This window comes from Aulonocara sp. 'chitande type north' Nkhata Bay, linkage group LG22 (assembly GCF_057382095.1).
Source record: "Aulonocara sp. 'chitande type north' Nkhata Bay isolate Kocher_YH1m ecotype deep benthic linkage group LG22, A_spYH_male_GT1.1, whole genome shotgun sequence".
Taxonomy (NCBI): domain Eukaryota; kingdom Metazoa; phylum Chordata; class Actinopteri; order Cichliformes; family Cichlidae; genus Aulonocara; species Aulonocara sp. 'chitande type north' Nkhata Bay.
Window position 1 is genome coordinate 12,394,128 of NC_141364.1, and position 25,041 is coordinate 12,419,168.

The 25,041-nt window shown below is 41.0% G+C and overlaps 1 protein-coding gene across 2 annotated transcripts in view; it reads left to right on the forward strand.

Moving 5' to 3' along the window:
* The window catches only part of samd12 (sterile alpha motif domain containing 12), a 132,808-nt gene that overhangs the window by 38,521 nt on the left and 69,246 nt on the right, over positions 1 to 25,041 (forward strand). For both annotated transcript variants that reach the window (XM_086280376.1, XM_086280375.1), the window contains exons 3-4: positions 2,734 to 2,863; positions 19,305 to 19,445. In XM_086280376.1, the coding sequence (XP_086136502.1) occupies positions 2,734 to 2,863; positions 19,305 to 19,445 (271 nt within the window). The remainder of the gene's footprint in view (positions 1 to 2,733; positions 2,864 to 19,304; positions 19,446 to 25,041) is intronic.

Below are 25,041 nucleotides of genomic sequence, written 5' to 3' on the forward strand. Positions count from 1 at the left end.
TCGTTCCCAGACGTATTCCACTTAGAAATAAAGCGGGCTTCCTCTCTCACCCCTGCGCTGTCACTCAAAACTCTAATTGGCCTGGAGTCTCTTGAACACGGCTCTTTGAGCATGATTGTACTCTTGTTTTCTTCTCTGTTCTGTTTTCTCTCCGCCCTTTGGCTCTGCAGGCTGGCTGGCAGGCAGAAAGGCACCGGCTCACCTATTGTACAGGCCCAGGGAACACAGCTATGGGCTAAATCAGTGCAGAATGTAAAACACAGATGGCCATTGACTCACAAATGGGTTCATGGAAAATGAGAGAGTCTCCTGTGTCAAACTCTGCTGAGTCTACCATGGAGCACCAGGCTTTTTGCTTTTCATTCCTCTGGATCATCTGTCAGTCCGGCCATCCTTCACACTCCCAGCCTCCTCTCTTTTTTCTTTTTCCTCCTTTTCTACACTCTACTTTCTCACATGCTTTCATAACACACACACACACACACACTCACACTCCTCTCTCTCTCTCTTCTTTTCTTCTCCATCCTTCACTCTTACGACATCCTGGCCTCCCTCTCTCTTTTGTCGCCTCAGGCTTATAGTCGGGGTTAATTAGCATTGAGTTGAGCTGTGTTTAATGGTTAATGTGGTTTCTTCCTGTAATACCACACCCTCCCCTCTCTGCAGTTTCTACACCTATCCTTTGCAGGCTGCCAAGCAATCGTATTAAGAGAGGCGGCCTCGCCTTTCTGCGTACATAGCTACCTGCTTTCTTTGGCTGTCTGTCACTTCGCCTACCTACACGGGATACAGACCATATGCCCAAATCAGCATGTACACATCCCTCAATTTCTCTTTCTCTCAGGGATGCCGCGTGATGAGTGGGAAGGAGCGGTGAAAAGACACCGAAAAGGCAAGAGTGAGGTAGCACCATATAATAAGAAACAGGTGAGAGAAGGGCGATGGGAGAGACGAGGGCTACAATATGCGGGGAGAAGAAGTGAGAAAGACAACGCGATAGATCTGACAGGGCCTGCGTGAGATTGAACGTTGGGGAGAGATGAGACGGGATAGAAAGGAGGAGCGAGAAGGCACAAGCCGGGAGAAATGCTGCCAGTACCTGCTGCTCTGCTTTCTTTGGGTGGAGGAAAGAGGGGGCTTCCATTGCTATGCCGCACCACACGGCAGCCAGAGAGCAGGCTGAAGTGGAGGGGAGTGGATGTGAAATTTTAATCACCTCTCTGTGTTTGTAATTTTAGTAGCCCCCTCAATCAAAATCAAATCCATTGCCAGCACTTTCAAGAGCAATCCGCTGGCAGTCTACTGCATAGCCTGCTGTTGAAGTAGTGCGTTTAAATAAGAAAGGTGTCTTGCAGCAAGACTGCAATGCAAAACAGAGAAGTGTATGCATGCACTCGTTCATAGTTCTCTGTCAAAACTGGCTACAGCTACAATGTTATAGGTTTTGGATACTATTGGCCCTGGATAGCAGTAAGTGTTGGTCCTCTTGTGCTTTTACAGTATGATATCTGTCTTTCTTATGGTCTAGTTTATTCTTTTTTTATTTCAGATGCCCATACAGAAAGAATAAAACACTGCAAGACTTCCCAGCATACAGCAAAAGTCAGTCAACAAGAAAACTAACAGGACACTTGAAGGGGCATACTTTTAATTTCCCTCAGAAGTGCACTAATAGTTTAACTCTTCATTGCCATTACACGTAGTACAATGAAAGTGTGGTACTGTCCCACATCGGCGCTTAGAGAAAGCCTAGCAAATCACAATAAATAATAAGATATACAGAGAATAACATATGTTCAATATGTGCAGAGACATTTGGTGGTGTTGATGTTGGCTGGTCTACTGCTTGTGTGGAAATATTCTTATACTGGTTTGGTGCATTTGCAGCGCTCAGAGCTTGCATGCATTCTTGACATCTGTAATTTTGATTAACGTGCTTATCAGGCGTTAAAGCAAATAATCAAAATAGAAAACTTAAAGTTATCCTCTAAGCTTCGTGTTATAATTCAGGGGCCAAATTTCCGCACATGTAAAGAGACGACAGCACAAGGTGTTCATCTTCTAGCTGCTTATTTCGAGTCCATGTTTTTGATCCCTTTATGCTTCTCAGTTTTCTCCTCACAGAATTGATTTGCACAAATTAACACCACCTTTCTCTCAGTCATCATTTTTTTTGTGTGTGTTTAGATACAGATTTTTTTTGTTGTTGAGGAAAAATGAGCCATTTAGTGTTTAACTTTAACGCAAGCGATACGTTTCTCTGAGCTGTACAATGTGAACATATGTTGAGAACATATGTTTAATTCATACATAACAGTGTGTGTAATTCAAAATTTAATATTTTACTTTGTGCTGAGCTCCCAGCTGTAGATTTCATGACTGTCTTTTTAAACATTTTTCTGGAGTTATAGTGTAAAAAAATCACTTATTAGCCATTGATCACTGATGCAGAAGGGAAAATGTCACAAAGCAGCCTGTAAAAATTCAGATACACTAAAATACAGTTAAAAAGTGAAAGTGGCATGATCCCACCAGGTCAAAACGGAAAACACTGACACATAACAGTATTTTACCTGCATCTTCTAGATCAAACGATTTGACCAAAAAGAGGAAGCGGTAGTCCATAAACGTCATAATCAGGGTTTATTAATGGTTATAAATGGTGACTGTGTAAAAAGATTTTAAAATAAGGAGTTCTTATTTTTTTTATTATTATGTTTGTATCTTATACAGACAGGATATGTGAAGCTGTCCAAGCCAGTGGCCCTGTGGACCCAACAGGACGTGTGCAAATGGCTGAAGAAACACTGTCCCAATCAGCACCAGATCTACAGCGATTCGTTCAAACAGCACGACATCACAGGTAGTTTTTGGCACCTGTACAGTGGCTTCATTTGAGGAGGTTTATGGCTTATTATCCACGGGTTTCTAGTAGCTCGTTGCTCTTTTAAAACCTGGTTGATTTTTTTTCCATTCACATTCATGATCAATAGGATAAGACGAAATGGATGTATAGATACTGAACTGCTATATCCGCTATATGGACAGTTTAGTAGAACTCATAGTGGCGGCTTTTAACGTAACGTAACATTACAAACATGTTTCCATTTGATATCAGTAATTAAATAAGTGCACTTCTGAGATACTCACTTCCTGAGAGCTCTGTGCAATCACAGAGGTTAAGCTAACTGTAGAATTTAAAGATTTAGCATTTCCTGCCTGGTAAACTCCAATTTTTTATTACCGGCTTATTTAGAAAAGGTGCAACATGCATGTGTGAAGAGTTTAAATATATTTGCAGCCACCTTTGTCAGACCTCTGCTAACTAATTAAAGAAAGTAAGAAAAAACAAAGCAAATCTGTTTTGCTCCTGAAAAAGTGCTAAAGTGCAAGTAACATGATATGCAGCAAATATCACAACGTTAAATCACTGAATATCTCTCTTTAAATGAGGTTTGGAGTCAAGTTCATGAAACTGGTACATTTATCACATCTGCTCTTGACAAAACCAGATCTCATTCATAACATCCCAGGTGCTCTCTGCACCCACTGTCTGCCACCTGCCACCCGGCCTACATCCCTCGCTTCCCACTTTCAGCGTTCCCGCCGAAAACAGCCGGCCATGTCAATCATCTTCCTAACGAGGCTACTCAAGGTCACTCTGACCTAACGACACTCCAGCCCGCGTGGCAACAGACGAGCGCTAATTGCCGCACTCTCTACCTCTCAGAGCACGAATGATCGCATTAATATGTTTATTTGTTGCTGTCGAGGACCTCCTCGACTCAGTGACTGGCTGGCAGGATAAATCACTTGGTGGTCATGATGAGTGGTGTAATGACTCACGCTCCCATTTCACCCGTTGATGCATTTGTTCTGTTATACGTCTGCATAGAGGATTTTGAGATTTAGCATCTCCTGTTTAATGGCCTGAAAATATGAATCTCGCCACTTTGCAGCTCAAGTTGCAGATATATCTCATCACCAGCATAGAGGTCTGAGAGATCCACAGTTCATTGCACGCTTGCTGAACCACTGCTGCGTTTTTGTTTTTTGTTTTTAAATCCGTTTTCAAGCGAAGGCATTTCAGCAGATTTTATTTTGTTTTCTTTTCACTCAAGGTAAAAGCTAAAAGTGATGTATTGACGAGTCACTTGTGAAACATTAGCTTCTGGTTTCTGTGGACTGATTCGGAGCTCGTGTGCTAAATAAAATATTTGCCGATTCAGATGACTTACAAGGCAAATATAAAAGGATGATTTAAAGGGCCTGCCTCTGAAAACACTCTTAATCACGCAGTTAGAGCGCTTATCCATCCACTCATTTGAAATTTCTCATGAGGTCCATATCTGAATACGGAAAAATTAATCTAACTTTAAGATTAAACACCTCTGTGTGCCTAACAATTCTAGTGCATCCAGTTAGTCTGTAAATTAATTACACTTTTAGTCTCCCAGTTAATAAAACCCTGGAACCTAGCTTCCTAATAGTGTATTAACTTAATGACCTGTGATTGTTATTAAGGTGTAATAATGTTTGCGGGCTCTAACAGGTGTGGAAAGGGTTAACCAAATGAAAACTCATGCTCATATTGTACACACACGCACACACATACACATTCACGCTGGCACAATTAGGAGATAATGACATGCACAAAACCTGCAAGTAATTCAGTTTGTCTTCACATTGAGCATTAATTAACAGAGCCCAATTAAAACAGGCCAAGCCACACCAATTGGGCTCACGAGGCAATTTGCATCCCAATCAATCTTTGAAATATTATGCAGATATTTTTCTGTTCCTACACTCTATTAGAATAAACAAGGGGGAAACAAATGATGGAATATTGTTGTGGAAAACAATCATGCGTAGACAAACAAACAGTGAGTATGAATACATTTATAAGAGCATGCAGGCGTGCGTCTGAGAATATCTATTTGTTCAGTGTGCTTGTCAGCCATGAGCTGTGACCCTTGAAAATCAGAACCATGTGTGTGTGCGTGTGCGTGCACATGTGTATGCATGAATAGATTTTTGGCTTTTTAGCATCGGAGTCTCCAGACCGTAGCAATTCTTGACTGTATTTTCTGACAGAAAAGTCAGCCCTCTTTTTGGCTGCCAGCGGTACTCAATCTCACTTGTCTTGGCAACGTAGTCGTCCCTTCATAAAGTAGCAAATCAATAAACGGTCTCTATTTCAGATCATAATTCAAACAGGCATTTGTGTCCTCCCGCTCCTGACATAAAACAGTGGCGAGGGAAATGCATTTTACTGCGGATCAGGACTGGTGCAACATTTTAACGTTGAGCGACTTCAGTATGCAGCAGCTGGCTTCCTTCTAGGCTCCTCTAACCTCTGCCAAAGAAATCAATGTTTCCTATCCTCCCTCCAGCCTCTGCTGCCAAGAAACCCTTTCCCTTCCTCAATCTTCACCTCCCACCCCCAACAGAGACGGCAGCGAATTTGACTTTAACACTCAGCTGCCATTAAAAATGCATTAAAGCATATTAAGGCATAATTAGATATTAGTCCCTAATCCGTTGTAATTACAAAGACAAAGCTCTTTTGGTTGAGAGAATAGCTTGGCATGGTAAATTAGTTAAACACACCGTTTCCGATACTTTAGATGTAATCAGCATAAAAGGTGCGATGACATAGGTAATCAGAAGCAAAGAGGATGAAGGAGGAAAAATGGGCGAGTCGCTATTAACTTATATTTTCTGTCAGAGGAGACCATTACATCACAGTGTGGAAATTCAGAGTGTCTCTAAGGGCGTACAGTGACTGAATTAGAAGCAGCTGTGGAGGCTGGCTGCAGGGGCTGGTTTTAGAAAACTGTCGAAGATGGGGGTCCAGATTTGAGTGCAGTGTTTTGTTTTGTTTTTAGGATGAACCACATTTATACAACAGTTTTCAAGTTAGGATTGGATGAGATGGTAAAAACTTCCAACCGGTTGCTGTCACACTAGCATATGCCAGGGTATTTGTGGTGGTGTTTATGTGCCTCAGGGTTACTCACAGGGTGCTTTTTAAAAAAAAAAGGAAAAAAAAGTTACCATCTGTTTATATTTATAGTTTCATAGTTTTAAAAAATGTGAATGTGTCTTGCAGTGAAAAGCACTTTGAATCGTCATCAGGACAAAAAAACACTATATAAATGTAACTCATAATCTAAAGAGCTTTTGTTTCATGAATGCAGTGATTTCTACAGACTGCTTCCAGGTAATAGATGAGAATGCAAACAGCAAATGAGTCAAAGGGACTAACATGGCTCCAAATCAAGTGGCGAGCCACATAAAAGATCCATCGGTGGTTGTTGTTTGAGTGATTGAGTTGTGCAGTGAGCTGATGAGCTCTTAGGGGGACAATCTGATCCACAGGCAGAAGGAATCATGGTTAATGAAACCATTAGCAAGGCGATTACATGTCAGTGTGTTACATGTTATTAATTACTGTCCTGCCAATTGCATGTTTAGAAAATGGCGTTCTTAATTTTCTTCATATAGAGAATTAAAAATTAATCTGTAGAGACCGTGAATGACTTGTCGTTAAATAGTGATATAATAATAAACTGAAAAGAGATATCCGTTTATTGATGAAAAGAGGGAAAAAAATAATGTCTCGGCCCAAAAGAGAAGCGCAGATATCCAAGTGATTGCAGCTCGTGTACCAGTGAGGCTTTTGTAACGATTTTGAGAAAATAGGACATTTATTCAAAGGCAACTTATCTCATTGCCACTATGTGTTCATATGATTACAGTCTCAAGCACAGTAATCGTGTCACACTGTTCTGCTTATGTCTCCCAAGTATTTTACTAGTGTGATTCAGCAATGGAAGCAAAGCCTGAAAGCAGGCAGTGCCTTAGAGAAGCCTGAAGGCATGTGCATGGCTTTTTTTCATTTTTTTTAAATGTTCTTATTTTATTTTTATTTTTTCTTTAATTTTTGTCTTTTTTTAAATGACATGCATTAATTATATACACGAATTAGGAACCCTGGTTCCAAATTGCTTCCACTGCTTTAGCCTCCCTGTGAGTTATGATGAGGAGTAGGCAATGTGATTGGAATTCATATCAATTTACTTCTCTTGAATAATGTTAACTTGGGTTTATAGGGGTGTATACTGAGCTCACTCCTGTCCTCACTCTACACCTACGCCTGCACGGCCACTAGCATCTACAATTTCATTGTGAAGTTTGCGGATGACACAACAATGGTGGGTGACAGTTTACAAGGAGGATGTCAGTGCCTTTAAACTCCAGTGCTAAGACTACCATCTCACCCTAAATGTTACAAAACCAGAAGAGATGATAGTGGACCTCTGGAGGTGTAGAAGAGCACATCACCATCACCATCAAGAGTGAACAGTGGAAAGAGTGAACAGCTTCCGTTTCCTAGCTGTACATCTGGCAGACCATCTGGTCAGTTCATACAAACAGCATACACCTTCATAGTCAGCACAGTGTTACATCACGCAGCGCAGCATGGTGGCTGCGGTGACACCGGTGTGACAGCAGCGCGGTGTGACCTGTGTGACGTCACGCAGCTTTCGCAGAGGTCAGCGCGTTGTTACGTCATACAGCCATCGCGGACAGCAGCTCGGTGTTACGTCAGGGGTGTATACTGAGTGTTAGAGTCAAATTGTTAAATGTTGTCATTGTGTTACTTAAATTTGCAAGTCTTGGTTCAAACTATATGGTCAAAGACATTCTCCTGTTTCTATTGCCCTCCCCAGGCTGTTGAATGGTGGAGGAGGCTATAGTGTTTTATTATAGGGACACATCCTATGTGAAGGTTCTGTTTTAAACTTCCTGCCTTTATGACCCTTTGGTGAGCAGGAGGTCAGACAAACGCACCCCCAAACACACACACATTCACATGCATACACATACACGCACATGCTCGCACATACATGCACGCACACGCACACACGCGCACACACGCGCACACACACACACACACACAAAGACACAGTGTTTTAACCTTTTATAGCCATGGGGTTTTTTACAGTGGGTGTTTGTGTAAACTGTGTGTCACAGAAATAAAAGGCTGCAGGGGGAGATGGTTCTTCAAAGTGGTCTGACACCGAGGGCAGAAGGGCTGCTCTGAGATCCTTCCCTTGCTAGCATGTGAAAACCCGGTTGAGCTGTTCGTCTTGCTTCGTTAATGGGAATAAGTCTCTAAACCAGCGGGCCCTGTGGAAGCACAGACCCAACACTGAGCTCTCTCCTGTCCTCACTCTACACCTACGACTGCACAGCCACTAGCATCTCCAATTTCATTGTGAAGTTTGCCAACAATTCAACAGTGGTGGGTCTTATCACCGGTGTCGCGCGGTGTGACGTCATGCAGCCTTCATAGACGGCAGCGTGGTGTTACGTCAGGGGTGTATACTGAACTCTCATGTACTCACGCTACATCTACAACTGCACGGCCACTAGTATCTACAATTTCATTGTGAAGTTTGCTGATGACACAACAGTGGTGGGTGACGGTTACAAGGACGATCTCAGTGCCTTTAAACTTTATTGCTAAGAGAACCATCTTACCATCTTACCCTCAATGTCTTAAGAAATAGTCCTCCAGGCTATCTGAAGCCATTCAGGAAGAAGAGGCTGAGGTATGCCAGAGAAAAAGAACCGAACCCAAAATCTGTGGCAATGTGTCTGATGGTGTGATGAATCCAAAGATCTGGTTCAAGTTGTTATCAGTAAAGAAGAGGTCAGGAGCAAGGTACAACAGTGTTTACAGTTATCTGTTTAGGTTCTGTTTTGATTTGCGCTGTATTTCAGCCCCAATATATATATTTCATGCTTATTGTCTGTGTGTATATGTGAAGATGTTTGTCGCTTAGCTATGATTTCAAGGGGTTACCCTGAGGATGGGGTCTCTCATAGGTAGTTCAGCAGACCAACTAACCAATCACATCTTCCTACCATCCTCCATCTTTATGGCTTCACTAGAAAAACCTTGAATAGTTTACAAGTTTTCCCTTCCAAGTAACACCTGCCCCATATATAATATCTCATTCACAAAGTGGTGTATGGAGAGCAATGTGCAATACTTGTGAATGGCTTGTTTTTGTGTAGGGTAAAATATGGGCTGTTATCATAATGGCCACTTAAGTGGATGGTGGCTTTTTTACGTGTCAGCCTGAATTGCTGTGATCTATTCAGCAGGACCAAGCTCTCTGCAATAAATATTTTTGTGTAAGACATCTGATTCTCCTAAATGTTTCCTGCATCAGTAAAACTAGTCTCACAAGGTTTCCTTAACGCCATGCACATAGGACTGTATATGTGTTTACATATTTTGCTTGCCACATTTTTAATACCTACTATTTAGAAACTACGAATTCACAGTGCGTTTTAAGTGCAGCATGCCCATGTGCCACATAGAAATAAATGCAATATAGAAACATCAAAGGCCCAGAAAATCTACAGTATTCCACCAAAAAAGTAAATATTACCCAAATATAATTCTAGAATAATAACTTTCTTCTTCCTACTACAGCAATAGATAACTTGATAGTGTAGGTGAATTCAAGGTTGGTATGACAGATTCAAAGCAGGTTTCACCTGGGTCATCACAACCTCTCTGGCTCACAAGTGTATCCAGCAATCTACTTCATCTCGCAGAACGGTAGTTATCTAAAATGACAAGCGATTGTCCTTCCATAATAACCATCGAAAGATGGCTAGTTATTGCCACGGCAAACTTCAAGTCATCTCAGTAATTTAGATGGATTCCACAGTGTTAGAGTCCAAGTGAGCTGTCTGCATGTTGTTAGCTGTGGCTATCCAACAGAGTTGCAGTATAATGATCGGCAAACTTAGAATACCTCAGTAATGGTGAAATCAGCATGAGGCTACTACTGATGTGACAAGTGGAGGATTGAGGCGGCTTATTATCTGTCTGGGTGCATGTAATTGTGTGTCTCTCCATCTCTGGTGGGACTGTCTTCATTACTTAGACTGAACCTTGTTCTCTCTAGGATTATAACTGGGCTTTTCTCCTACACTCTGCATTAGCATTAGCATTGGATCACAGGTGCTCAGTAGCTCTAGTAGCCTTTTAGCTCCAGGGCTACAATCAGTTGCCATTGACTTTAAGGACTTCAAGCTGCGCCACATCACAGTGAATACTAGTGAAGGATATGCCCAGTGCTGCCACAGTTTTGTCACTGCACGCTAGTTGAATCCAATTCTGTTATCTTGGTTTTATTCTTGAGGGGGATCCTATCACATATGGCAGCAAGAAGTGTACTGGATATCCAGCGCTCAACACTTGCATGGCTTGTTATTCTGCGCTTGACAGATTGTCGTGCGGGTTTGGAGTGCAGTTTTCCAGATGCAGCTCGGTGACATTCATCCCCAGAGGACACCCATATGGGCACAGCTGAGAAGGAGATTTGAGATGAGTGACTGGTATGGAAGACTTACCTGAGGAAAAGTCTTAGAATACATTCCTGCTCCGTATCGAAAGCTTTGAGCACAGCTGCCAAAAATTGTCAGGGCTGAAAAGTGCCATTTTGGAAATTGGAGGCAGAGGACTGTTAATTTGCTGCCTTTGTACTCCTGTCCTTACACATGGCTGCCTCACACACAGCCATAATTAGTATGCCGTTTTAGCTCCACCTGCAAAATGAAGTGGGCTACTGCAGGATCAGTGTCTGGGTGTGAGTGCTTTGTCTGTATATGTATTTGTGTTTGTGCGTGCGTGCGTGTGTACAGATGCACTTTAAGCTCCCATTCATCACTGACTATGGTCACGCTATAGCTGCAGATTAATCTGCAGCCCAACACTGCTGCTCACCCACCACTCATTAATCTAATTCCCAGGGACAATGTGTTTGTGTGTACGTCGGTGTGTTTTTAGGAAGTATGTGTGCACAACATGTGTACCCATATTTGGTTTGTGTGTTAAAATACACAGAGTATAATGAAAATAGAGCACCTCATCTCCCTGCTGTTCAACACTTGAAATTCAGACATTTGTGTTGCAGGTAGAACATGTGCAGCAACACATATACACCCTTTCCTTTTAACATCCTACAGACACAACTGATAGACACATTTTCAAATTGCGTGTAAAAACACTAGAGTAGAACAAACTCTGCCTCTGTTTCTGTGGAAAATAGTTCAGTGACAAGGGTATCATCTCAATCCTCTCAACATTCAATTCACTACATGGTTGACCTGAATGAGTTGGGTGGTTGTTTATATTTGTATTTATTTTTTTGGATGGTGGTGGGTTGGGTCTCTCCTTATAGGCCTCAGGCAACTAGTTTAATGGCTTAGTTACACCAAAGTAAAAATAAGATGGCAACCTCCAGTTGCCCGGTGATTTACAGCAACCAGCTCATTGCCCACAGGTTGCCTGATGGGAGACAGCCTGTCTCCGAATAAATGAGGTCTGTCTCACACTCACTGCATTCACTCCCAGACAGATGAGGCAAATTTCTAATTGCAGACAGCTGATTGCCAACAGTTTGCAATCGTTGCCGGTATCAATTGGTTGTTTTTTTGTTGTTGTTGTTATATTCCTATATAAAAGCAAAGTTGCCAAGGGCCTTTGTCCTTTTTCAGTTAAATCGCCCTCCTGCTGCGACTTAACTGCTATTTGTGGAGCAGCTTCTGAATTTCTGTTTCAGATCTATGACTTTCTTATTGGACACTTAAAGTAGATTACCATATTTTCCTCACTATAAGGCGCAATTAAAATCCTTTAATTTTCTCAAAAATGGACAGTGTGCCTTATAATCTGGTGCACCTTATGTATGAATTCTAGTTGTGATTATTGACCTCTAACTGATTTTATGTGGTACACGGTGCTGAAAAATCTGTCAAAAATGTTTTGGTATGACTTTGGTAAGCTACAAAGCCGCACTGCTTGATGGATTGTCGGAGCATTAGTCGGGAGCCTCGCTTGCCCAAAGTCAGGTCCCAAAGTCAAACAAACACTGCAGCATCACTGAGATTTTAAAACTGTCTAAATTCTTTCATCTTTAATAAACTGATCAGCGTTGCTGCTTTACCAGGTGTAACAATTAATTTTAACATCCAGGCATCCATGAAAACAGAATTTATTAACTTTAATGGAGTTAGCAGGCGTTAGCTCGCTAGTTTCCACCTAAACATGATATAGCATGTTCTTACTGAGAGATTTCTGAAAAAATTAAAACATACAGCTCTGCTATCACTTCCAACATAAATGACGACAGAAAACTAAACAGCAGTGACTTTTGTAGGGTTACTGAAGTTGGACTAGCTGGTATATAATGATGTGCTACGTTACAGCGACACAGCTATGTTAGCATAACAAACAGTGAAGCTGGAGGATGAATGCTAACTTTTTTCCACTCAATAAAAGTTAACGTGAGGGTTCCCGATGGTTAGGGACCAGTGTTGCCAACTTAGCGACTTTGTCACTATATTTATCAAATTTTCAGACCCCCTTAGCGACTTTCTTTCTAAAAAGCGACTAGCAACAAATCTGGTGACTTTTTCTGGTGTTATTGGAGACTTCGTCATAAATAAATCTCTTCTTTATGTCTCTTCCCCGATGTTATTTCTCTCTCGTAGGTTACAATTACATTAGCATGGCCAATTATGCAAATTAGGCAATGACGTCATTTAGCGACTTCTAGCGACTTTTAGGACAGCCAATAGCGATTTTCCTTACTGAGGAGTTGGCAACACTGTTAGGGATAAATGCGATCGCATGGCAGGATGCTGTAAACGGACCAAATTTCAGTCAGGAGAACAACTTAGATAATCCATCAACAATACGAGGTTAGTCATTAATATACTGCAACAACACGGGAATAGAGCAGCTGTGATGGAATTCAACATAAATGAAGCAATGGTACGGAAGTGGAGGAAGCAAGAAGAATGAGTTGAGTAAAGTTTGACTTGATTTGTTTCACTTAATGCGCCTTATAACACGGTGCGCCTTATGGTCCGAAAAATACGGTAAATGTCCAACACTCATAGTTGAAACAGGGGTGTGTGTGATGTCCCCAGCTTTGTCCAGATCACCACAGCCTACAAATGAATTAACTGGATAAACACCAACGGCGCGTCTGCAACAATGACTTGCCACAATTCATCAGTTTTTGCTGCTTGATTAATGAGGACAGGAAAATACTAGAGCTTTAACACCTCAATGGCCAAAATTGGAAAGTCGAAGGGTTGTCATCTTTGCCTAAATTTCATAAATAAAAACTCTGAAGTAGCATTTAAATGGAATGAGCGAGAAAGGGGAATGAATGGAAAAGAATGATAGTGAAAAAAAGAAAGAGGGTAAACCCTTTCGGTTTTCAGAGATGGATGAAATTTCTTGTCTAATCAATATTCTGAAAGAGAACGAGCTGTGGTGACTGGATCATAGCCAGCATTTTTCTTTCTTGCCTACAGTAACAGGACAGTCATTATGCACATGTTGAGAACTAGATTCATGACCAAACGGTACGCTTTTAGGTCGGGAAAGGATGACAGTGTCACAGTGTGAGTGTGTAAACTATATGTTTTAAGTAAATGATAACTTAATGGTTTTCTGTCATGTTGTCTTTTTGCCATGATCTTTATGTGTTGGCATGTTAAATGAACTAAGGCCATGCTATATCATAGTGCTATAACTGTCTTGGCCAAGCAGCAGAACACCAGGCCGACATAATATTTCGTTCGCAACTCTGTCCACACAGCCCAGGCCCTATCTCATTTTTCTTCTCACCTCTGCATTTCTGGGGCCTTTTACTGCTGATTCACTGTTTTTCTTTCGCTTCCTTACGTTCAGCCTTTCTTAAATCTTCTCCTCCCCTTACCTCATTTATTTCCTCTTGACCAATTTCCTCTGCTGTCCACCTCCTCCTTCTCCTCCTCTTCCTCTCCTCACAACCACGCTACAGTGCACAGTGTATTAATTGTGGTATGAAAAACTCCCAGCTGAGTCTTGGTGGGATTGTCAAAGCAAATGGCTCAGAACTGCGGGAAAGCAGAGTGAAAGCCTGGATGCCTTACAGAAGCTGTTCCACCCCGCTAATGCTGCCTCACTGACCGGAAGAAGCGGCGCGTTGGCATTCACCGCTGAGAACTGGCAGCTTGTTCATGATAATTGCAGAGCTTGTCATGTTGCAGGCATTCACAATATTCCACTAGACTTGTGAGATTAAAAAAGCTAGACTTTTACTCAAATTGCAACTGTGCAGCTTATGGTTGAATTTAAACTTTAAGTTTCTAGAAGGAGGGGAGCTCATATCCGCCGAAGGGATGTTCGACTAATGCCACTCTCCAGTGACATGCGGCGAGTGCTACGCTGTGGGCTCTTGCTGAATGAAGCTAGGACAGCCACTGATGTTTCTTCATTAGTGACAGTTTTCTTGCGTCCACATTTTGGCAAATCCAACACTGAACCAGTTTCACAAAACTTAGCAAGCAGTTTGCTAACTGTAGCATGGGAGACGGGTGGTCTCGTAGGGTGTCTTGCATTGAAATCTACTGCAATGACCCGGTTATTGCGTTCACCAAATATCAACACAATTTCGATCCACTCACGTGTTAACCTCTTCGACATGTCAATGGCTGTGAACAAAGAGAAACTTGTAAATAACTCATGAAAGAATAAAGTTACGTTGAAACCAAGCACACCATTGTTTTTCTTGTGACATTAACAATAAGTTTGATGTGTCACATGGCCCTCTTCCTATTGAAAAAACAAAAGTTGTATCCAAGATGGCCGACTTCTAAATGGCCGCCATGGTCACCACCCATCTTGAGGAGTTTGCCCCCTCACATATACTAATGTGCCACAAACAGGACTTTAATATCACCAACCATTCCCACGTTATTACGGTGTATCAATTAGAGATGGACCGATCCGATATTACGTATCGGTATCGGTCCGATACTGACCTAAATTACTGGATCGGATATCGGAGAAAAATAAAAAATGTAATCCGATCCATTAAATATCACGAAAGCACCTCACAAAACTTGCAACACGCCGTAACTCACCTCAGAACGTTAGCACGTCGGAGCAGTATGCATCACGTGATAGAGCGGCTGTGGCATGCGGGACCTGTCGGTGGTCTGGATAGCATGTGGAGCTTCGCTAGCAACCCGGCATTTCATCTCCGACAAAGTTATCCCCGAGAGAAGTAAAGCAAGTGTGTAAGTCCATCTCTGAATGTTTGTAAAGCATTCCTGCGTTAAGCTTAACAAGCGATATATGGAGCGACTGCTTCTTCTGGCTGCTACTTCAATCATGAAACTGCTTAACGATCAGCTGATCGGCTTTTCTGTCGCGAGTCCGTCTCTCTGGTTTGTTTTTGGCCCACTTTGCACCAGAAAGAGGAAACCATCGGCTGAACAACAGCAGCACGTTTAAGCTTGATAAGCTGTTGTTAGAATTTATTTATTATTACTTTCTACTCGAGGATCTTTTTCTACGTAGCTGACGGCTGGTAACTGTGCAGGGGCGGATCTAGCAAAGTTTAGCCAGGGGGGCCGATAGGGCATGAACAGGGAAAAGGGGGCACAAAGACATACTTTTCTTTCTTATTCTCATTTAAAATGTCTAGCTTTTAATAAATAATTATCCGAATCTTACACCCAAAGTTTTAATTTGATGTAAAATGAATAGAAGTCCATTACTGTATATAGTGACTATTAAGTCTAATATATATACCCTAGTAAGCTATAGTACTTTTTCCTTTGGGAAGGTACCATCTGTGCAGTCTGCAATTTTGTTGAAGAAAGATGTTGAATCTATTTAATATTTCTTGAAAAATAATTGATTTCTGTGCATTTTTTTTCACACTGCATCAAATTAAGGTTGATTACGTTGATTAAGCATCATGAGGTGGAGTGTGAGGGGTGGTTCCCTATTTTTTATTTATTTATTTTTGTTGTTGCTGGGAGTTGGAACCCTATTAGTTAGGTTGCTTAATATTTACGCTAAGTACTCTTTAAAATACCAGAATAGGGAGGATGGTGTAGGTTTAAGTTTATTAGATTGATCAGTATTGCTGAACTATGAAATATTTTTTTTTTTGCATACAGGTATAACAGAATAGCTTTAGTGTAGTTGTTGTTTTAAACTTGAGTATGAACTTATACAAAATGCAGCAAGATATTTTAAAAAAAAACAGTTTTGTTGATTAAAAAACATTATATCGGATTCATATCGGTATCGGCAGATATCCAAATTTATGATATCGGTATCGGACATAAAAAAGTGGTATCGTGCCATCTCTAGTATCAATATAAATGGCCCACCCTGTACATTAGAGAGTTACCTAGGCAACCGAAGCAACAGGCATATGCAAGTGACAGGCTATCGGCTTCAAAGTGACACACTACAAATCGCTATATTCAAAAGTTTGAAAGTAGAATCAATTTAGGAGTTCTGAGTTCTACAAAGAACAATGGGGGAAATATCTGCATACAATACAGTGCATGTTGTTGTCATGCCTCATGATAAAAATCTGTTAAAATTACAATCACATAATAATTAAAAAAAAATCTGGGAGTAAAGATAAAAAAGGGTTGAAGCTGTCCTTAGGATAAGCAAACAGGGAAAGTCTGGGTGGAAGAGATCAAAACCAATTATCACGTAACTGTTCAGCTTATATGTTGGACTGGCTTCAGCGGGGGAATCATTCACCCGTGATGGTGACATTGTAGAGAAAGAAGAGGAAAAAGACATTTAAAAACATCATGCCAAGGTCCACTTACTACGCCATATGAGTCACAAGCCATCTACAAACAAAGTAATGTCAGGGTCCAATGAGAGCAGTTTCAGCACATAATAATGGCAACAGAGGAAAAGACTGTAAGCCTGCCCTTCAGATTGTACACCAAGAGCCTCAGCAGGTACACAAACAGGTGAAAGCAAGGGAATGTTACAAAGTAAGAACATATGGTTGAATGAAAGTTCTTCCTTAAACTTATTGACCTGAAATAAGATATATGAGGTTTAGCTTACCTTGATTCTTTTAAGTATCCCAATCTTCTGTCTGTGGTGATCACACAATGTGTGGGCAAATAAATAATGACGGGTGGGTATTAAAGTTGCGGAGAACGTAGTTATTATACTTCTATTTTTCTTTATTAGTTTTATTTTTGTTGTTTGTTTGTTTTGACTTTTTGTTCTTAATTAAAAAAAATTTCCAGAGTGTTTCCAGTTTTTATTGTTTGAAAAATGTTTCATTGTAGTTTAGTTTTTATTAGTTTCACTGCTAGTTTCAGTCTTTTTAAGTATTGCCAGTATTGCTTTAGGAAACATTAGTGTCGGTATTACAGTAAGTAACACAGTGCTTTTAAAGCAGTCTTGTAGATATCCTGAGTCTCAATAAAGATGCCCATTAAAGCTTCAATAGGCAAGTTGTGATAACAAATTTTAGTAAAGTAATAAATACTAAGGGGAGTTTCTCTAAAGCAGGGGTGTCAAACTCCAGTCCTCGAGAGCCGGTGTCCTGAAACTTTTAAGCTGAGGTGGCATTCAACAATTTGATTCATGTTGCAATGAAGCGAAGCGAATGAAGATGGTCCAATAAAAGTACATTTTTCCAAACACTTGCATTTACTTCCATTTATTTACATTTACTTCAGTAGGCTTAGGGGTTGCCACCTCAGCATGCAGTCTATAGAGTCTTGCTAATGGCCTACTAATCTTATTCATGTGTGTGTGTTGCAGCAGGGACACATTTAAAAGTTGACTGGAGTTTGACACAAGTGCTCTATAGTTTTATTTTAATTTTCCAAATTCATAATATCAAGATGATAATAATAACATATAAAGATTCTAAGCATGCATTATTATCCATTATGTAAAGTATGCCGTGTTTTCTTTGTTGTTTCTGCTGTTGTTTAAGGTAGACTTTACAGAAGCACAGAAAAAGCAAACCTCTGTTGCCATGCCAATCTATCTTGAGTTACAAGATCAGGTGCCAAGTGATGGCTGGTCAATATTTATAGACTCATAACAGCATGCTTTATGTGTGCATCCTTCTTTTTTTTTTCATTCTGTCAGTTTGTACGTCTCACTCTTCTTTCCCGACTTTCCACTCTCAGCCTCCGATTCCACTCTCTTTTTTCACATCAGTAGTCTTCGTCTTTCCATCTTCCCATTTAATATGCTCCTCTTACTTCTGAGTCTTTATGACTCTACTTAGTTCCCCAGTGTTTTTGTAATGTCTACAGTCTTTCAGTGCGACTTCAAGTTGAGGCGTCTTAACTATATTAGGCATTTTACCCCCATCTGGCCGTAGGGCAGAGTCAAGAGCTTCTTTTGTTAGAAAGAAGAAAATTGGCCAAACACAGTCAACATTTTACCGATAACACTTAAGGGTACTTAGCTTTCCAAGCAAACTCCCTTTTGTGCTGTGGTAGCAAAGTGGTAGCATGGGGCTCAGCATGCCCAAACAATCTACAACAGATAGTCCAAGAAAGTCAAGAGACATGAAATTGTAAAGTCTGCCTTTTTTTTGCAGGCAGGCTGGATTTGAACAAAAGGAAACATTTTTATATTAAATCTTTATTATTGAGCCTTCGCATTTGATTGTTGTTGATCAAACCACAAATAGTCGTGGAACAGAGGAAACTAGAACAAAAAGAAGATGGGGACGAATATGAGAAACCAGCATCCATGAGGCTTTCAGGACCGAGCTACTCTCTTGGCAGTCAAACCAATCAGATTTTCTTGTCCAGACAGCCATCAGGGCGAAAGAGGAAAGGGAGCTGCTGGGGACGAACTTTAATGCCTAGTAATTGCTCTGCAGTATTATCCTATCTGCTTACCATCCCACATGTTACAAAGGCACTCATAAGAAGCGTTAATAATTACACCATATTCTGCATGGCTTTTTATCAGCAGCCTAAATCCCCTTCATACAAACTGATTGCATGATTAAATTATGAATTTTTATACAAGGATTTGCAATTAAGGGAAAGAGCTGTGAGGGATCCTTGCTCAAGGGATACACAGTACTGATATTTATGCAGAGACGAAACTGCTTTGCAGTGAGTTGCACTGGGCTTAATTGGAAATTTCAGGCTAAGTGACGGTCACATAAAAAAGAAAGAGTCGTAAAACAGTTTCTCTTTATGCTTTTATAAAAGAAAATATTGCGTCCTTGAACAGCTTTAGGAATTTGCACTTGAATGCCGTTGACACTCTGCTCTTCCACAGGCACGAATACGTTATCGGTAGCCCTTTTTGGAGTGTCTCCAGCTGTGCATGTTAAATTTCACCCAGGCGTCTCACCTTTAACCTTCAGATTCATTTTGCGTGTTTTGTTCAGGGCGGGCTCTGATGAGATTGACGGACAGAAAGCTGGAAAGAATGGGCATCATGCAGGAAGCGCAGAGGCAGCACATCCTGCAGCAGGTCCTGCAGCTTCGTGTCCGGGAGGAAGTCCGGACTCTTCAGCTTCTCACACAAGGTAACTTTTAGGCAGAACATGTTCTTCTTCATCTGCCTGTATTTTATTCCATCCCTAGCATCCTCTCGAACATCAACCCTCTGCATATCCTCCTTCACTACATCCATGAATCTTTCAACCCAAGCCGTCCCCTTTATCCAGGCTTGGTTCTGGCACTAGGATTTCATTGGCCTCCCTGTGGCTGGGTCTTCTAAGCAGAACCCTTTGCACACAGTATATACGCTGGACCATAATGCTGTCAATCTTCATCAGCATCTAGGTTTTAAGCGCACATATTTTATCTGCCTGTCAGCAATGTAAAATTCTTCTCAATAAACCCAGCATGTCACATTTTGATAAATATTCAAATCATTTAATGTGCAGCATTTATGCACATGCCATCTGTAGTCATGGCAATCACTGCATGTTTTAAAGCCTGCAGGAAGTGGTGAATCATAAATGATTATGCAACTGAGAGAGTCATGAACAAATTGTTTCTTTTGGTATCTTTTGGTGTACTGTGATCACAGACAGCTCAGAGTGGTAAACATGATAACTTGTTGATGTTAAAGGCGTAGTTTAGAGCTATCCTGCTCCACATTTACCTGGTGGAGCATGATAAGTGTATATATCTCTTTAAGGCCAGATGCAACATCAGCGTGTAAAACCCTTTAAGACGGTGCGCTTTTTGCAAGCTTCTCTGGAACGTTATATATGCTTTGCATTTTAAAAAATATATTAACTACGCTTACAGCATGTACGGCTCTAAAGAGAGATGCGCACAGAAGTCGCTGCCTTTTAAGATTTACGACTTTACCTGCCTACACAGGTCAGGCTGTGATAACTTATATGGTTACACTGTAAGGTTGTTTGACAAAACATTTCAGAATAGCTATAAAGAGTCTACCTGTATGCCAGACATTCATCTCAGCAATATGTGTGGGTGCTGCTACACTCCAACGCAAGCACAGGCATAGGATCAATGCTCGTGTGCTGACAGAAGAACAAAATACCTTCAGTTTTGCAAGCAATATGTTGAGTTTATTAACACTAAAGGAAAAGGAATGATTTTAATTGTAAGTGGACAGTTTATCTGCATACTGTAGAGCTGTCTGAATTCAGAATATGTTCTTAAGAAGTAACATTGCAGTATTAACTTAGACTGTTTTAACTACTAAACATATTGCTTTCTCTAATAATTTTGACAGCCAAGGTTTAACTGTTTTTGTCTTACTTTCCCTGCGTTAGCTTACTCTCAATGCATGTAGCAGTAAATGTACTGTTAACAAACACACTTTAGAAATATGCAGTATAGGAGCAATACAGCGGGTATAAAAATGACGACTCTGTATTTAGGTCATGCCAAAGCAGCTCAGAGGGATTTAAGTTTAGATTTTGTTTTGGCTACTCCAAAAGTTTCATTTTGTTTTTGTTTTTTGTTCTTTTTGGAGCCATTCAGAGGTGGACTTCCTGACCTGTTTCAGATCATTGTTCCGCTGCATAATCCGAGTGTGCTTGAGCTTTAGGGCACAAACTGATGGCTGGACGTTCACCTTCAGGATTTTCTCGCAGAAAGCAGATTTCATGCTTTCATCAATTATAGCTAGTCATTCAGGTCCAGAAGCAGCAAAACAGTGTCAGACTATCACACTAGCACCACTATATTTGACGGTTGCTATAATGTTCATTATATGAACTGCTGTATTAGTTTTACACCAGATGCAACAGCACACAAAAAGTCCATCTTTTGTCCTGTCAGTCCACAGAATATTTTCCCAAAAGTCTTGGGAATCATCAGGATGCTTTTTTTGGCAAATGTGAGACAAGCTTATTGTTCTTATTAGTCAGTGTTTTCTCCTTGGATCTCTCATGTGGATGCCATTTTTGCCCATTGTCTATGTTATTCTTGAATCATGAACTCTGACTTTAATTGAGACAAGTGAGGCTCGCAGTCCTTTACATGTCGTTCTGGTTTAATCTGTGTCCTTGTTGATGCACTCTTGAAGTGGATAATGGTGCATGTCATCCACAAATGCATAATTTGAATGCAGTTATATGACAAATAATACAGCTCATTGTGCAGTTAATTGCTGATTACTTAGCACTCCATCTGGCTTCAAAAATGCTAATGTTGGCACATCAAAGCTCAGACCAGTGGCTCTTCATGGTGGTTATGGCTTTCTTTTATATACAGTCTCTGGGGATTACATGAAACAGACGGAAGAAACTGAGAAGTGTAAACAGCCTTACAAAAAGCTCACCATTTTCCTCCATTTATGTTCATGCACAAGGATACGTAAATGCAGTTTGTCCTTCAGTCTCATTTTTTGCTTTTGACAGACCATTCATCTGACTTTCCACAATACATTCTTCAATACATTCTAAAGTGATCCAAAATTAATGAGCTTGTCTGTTGCTCCAACCCCACCTTTTTAACAAGTTTCATCAAATTCGGCTCAGTAGTTTTTACTGAATCCTGCAGACAAACAAACATACAGAGAAACAAATAAACATCACTGGAAACATACATCCGCCTCCACTCTATCCTTGGCGAAGGCATAACAGCCAGCCAGGTGCTGTTGTTTTCCATCTTCTCCCCTCTCGCTCTCTCCTCCTCACCCTGTGAATTCTCAGCATCCCTCGTCTCTTTCTCAGCAATTCTAGCTTCCCTCCACCAGCTACCAGCAGCACTCCTCATCACCACTGTTTCCATCAGCACCCATCTGCACAGACTCTCAAGCAGAGCTTCGCCTCAGGGGCCAAGAAACAAATTCTAGGGATCTTTGTCACTTCGCAAAATTCTTGGAAAACATTTGGAATGTGATAAAGCTGGCACTGTCCCCCGCTTCTGTTTTGGTCCCTTAGCACGTAGAAAACATAAAGACAGAGTGGAAAGGATGGAGATTGTCTGAGTGATGACACTTTGCTAAGGGCTACTCTTAGCTTCTTTGTCACAATTTGTGTCTCATCTTCCCCAGTCTTCTTCTTTTTTTTCACTCTCTCTCTCATTCCTCTGTTTTGTATTGATGATATGGGGAATGACAGCCCACCAGCCTCAGCAGCATTAGGCCACTGGCCTCAGCAGGGAGCAGCCTGTTAGAGAAGCCTATCTGGGCCTCAGGGAGAAAAAACAGAACGACCAAAAATACTAATTTGATAACTGTAGGAAATCTGGAAACAGAAAGAAGAAGTAGAGGATGAAAGGGGATGTAGAAAATGTCTTTTTGTGTATGGCAGTGTGATAAGAAATTAATAAGAATAGGTTCTTCTAAGGTCTACTAAGCATAAATTAGCAATTTTCTAAAGTATGCATAAGCACTTTTTATTCACAGTAATATCAAGAACACCGGTCATGCTTCAACTTCTATTCAGCAGTCATAGGTGGTGCATCCAAGGCACTTTATATCACTGAACTTTGGTGGGAAGTGAGAGGTACTCTTAAGCTGTTGCTTCTGGACATACTTTTGGTAGTAAAAGGGAAAAAAGTGGAAGGAGAAGAGATGGTGCAGTATTTCTAGGCCCAGGGCGAAGTTCCTTCAGCTGTTGCTAAAGTGAGATACAGCTGTACACAGTTAGAAGCCGAGCCAGTGACAGAGAGAAATTAGGTGAGAAAGAGACGGTGGTTGAGTGCTGTTGAGATAATGAAGAGGAAGAAAGGAGGAGGAAGAGAAGCGTTGAGAGTAGTGGGGAGAGAGTGAGACAGTAGGTGACGAGAAGGTAGGATGAGAGAGAAAAGGCGGTGAGAAGAAAGAATGAGTGAGGAATGTGAGAAAGAGAGGGGGTGAGAAAAGGAAACCCTCCTCACTTAGAGATGTGATGCAAGATATGAATACATCTCTCTTTCTGTACCTATATAAACACATCTCTCTATCCACGTCAGTTCAGTGTCACGGTTGGGCTGCAGCTTATCCTAGCTGTCATAGGATGCGAGGCGGAGTAAAGCCCCAACAGTTCGCCAGTCTGTCACAGGACTAACACATAGAGACAGGCAATTCATGCTCACATTCACACCTACGGTCAATTTAGACTCACCATTTAACCTAACCCCGTGTATATATTTGGACTGCAGGAGGAAGCCGGGAGTACCTGGAAAGAAACCAAGTGACAAAATGCAAAGAGAAAGGCCCCAGCTGGGGAGCGGTTTCAGACCCAGGATGTTCAGGAGGCGACTGTGTTAACCACCATGCCGCTTTCTATCGGTTTATGTCTGTCAAATATATACTTCATTCGACTGAGATATTAAGAGGTTGGAAGCCGGGTCACCACCTGAGGCTGTTTGTCCTGTTGCCTGAGCTTTTTTTGTTGTGCTGTAAGAAGTGTTGTCTTGAACTTGACACGTCTGTGGTTTAATCATATCTTAGTTGCCTAATTTGAAGTCCACTGTAGTGGTGTACAGACGCCAAATTAGAACAGTTATGCCCTTGTCTAAATACTGACACAGACAGAGACACAGACAGACACACAGATAGACAAACAGACAGAATAAGGCATTAGAGGAAGCAGGAGAGGGAGAGCGAGAGACAGGTGTTGTAATTACTGCAGTGTACCCAGACAGAATTAGCTCAACGGACAGTGATTAACCTTTAAGGCTTGCTGGGCCATGGGAGAGAAATAATTAGATTTCTCCCCTCTCTTTGTCTCTCCCTTTCTCTCTTTGCCACGAGGACAGCGGAAGCTCACGACCACTTATTCCCTACAGTCATCAGAGATGGGCTGAAGTCCTCCAAATGGAAAGTGATATCCAGTGGTATATCCAGCCTTTTAATAGCAGCCTTAGAGATGCTTTGGAATAAGAGCAGGGTTCAGAATAACACTGATCTAAAGTGGTGTGGTGCACGATACCAGTGGTAGCATAAAAGCAAAGCAGGGGTGTGCACTGTAGGTTCAGACTGAGAAATGTGGAGCAGCACTGGAGCTGAAGGAATCTGATTAATGTTGTGCAACATCGTGTCTTTTACATTGGCAAGATTATTCCAGCACTTGTGTAGAGAGTAAACAAAAGAATAATTTGTGTTGCTGTTTCTGATGCTTGAAGGGTGAGCATGCTGAAAGAGGTGAGAAAAGAACTTTTCCTCCTTTAGCTGAAGTAAAACTACTACTAAACTAGTATAACAGTATGGAAGCCCTCAATATATCACCTCAAAAATGAATGAATGAATGAATAAATAAATAAGGCTTTTTTTTTTTTTTGTCAGTTTGAGAACACCTGTCAAATACAGCTGCTAATATTTCCGCTTCAGCAGGGAGGAAATGAATAAAAGATAAAATCAACAAATGACAGCTTTTCTACAGTGTCTAAACATATGAAAGGGTCAGATATGGAATAGGAAGGACATTAAGGTGAATCCATGACCGAAAACCAATAAAACTGAATATCATAAGGTGATTCAGTACACCATATTGTCACAACTAGATGAAGCATCATTTCAGCATTACTTTTACCAGTCGCTTTTCTGTTTTCCAAGGATGTCCACACTTCTTGGTGCCAAGCTAGCATGAATTAGCATTTTGACCTGTCCTGTTTTTATGTGCATTTGTGCTGTGTCAGATTTAACATAAAACAAAAATAACCTGTAATGCAAGTTTTGTAAGAATTTTTATATAAATTGAACCAACT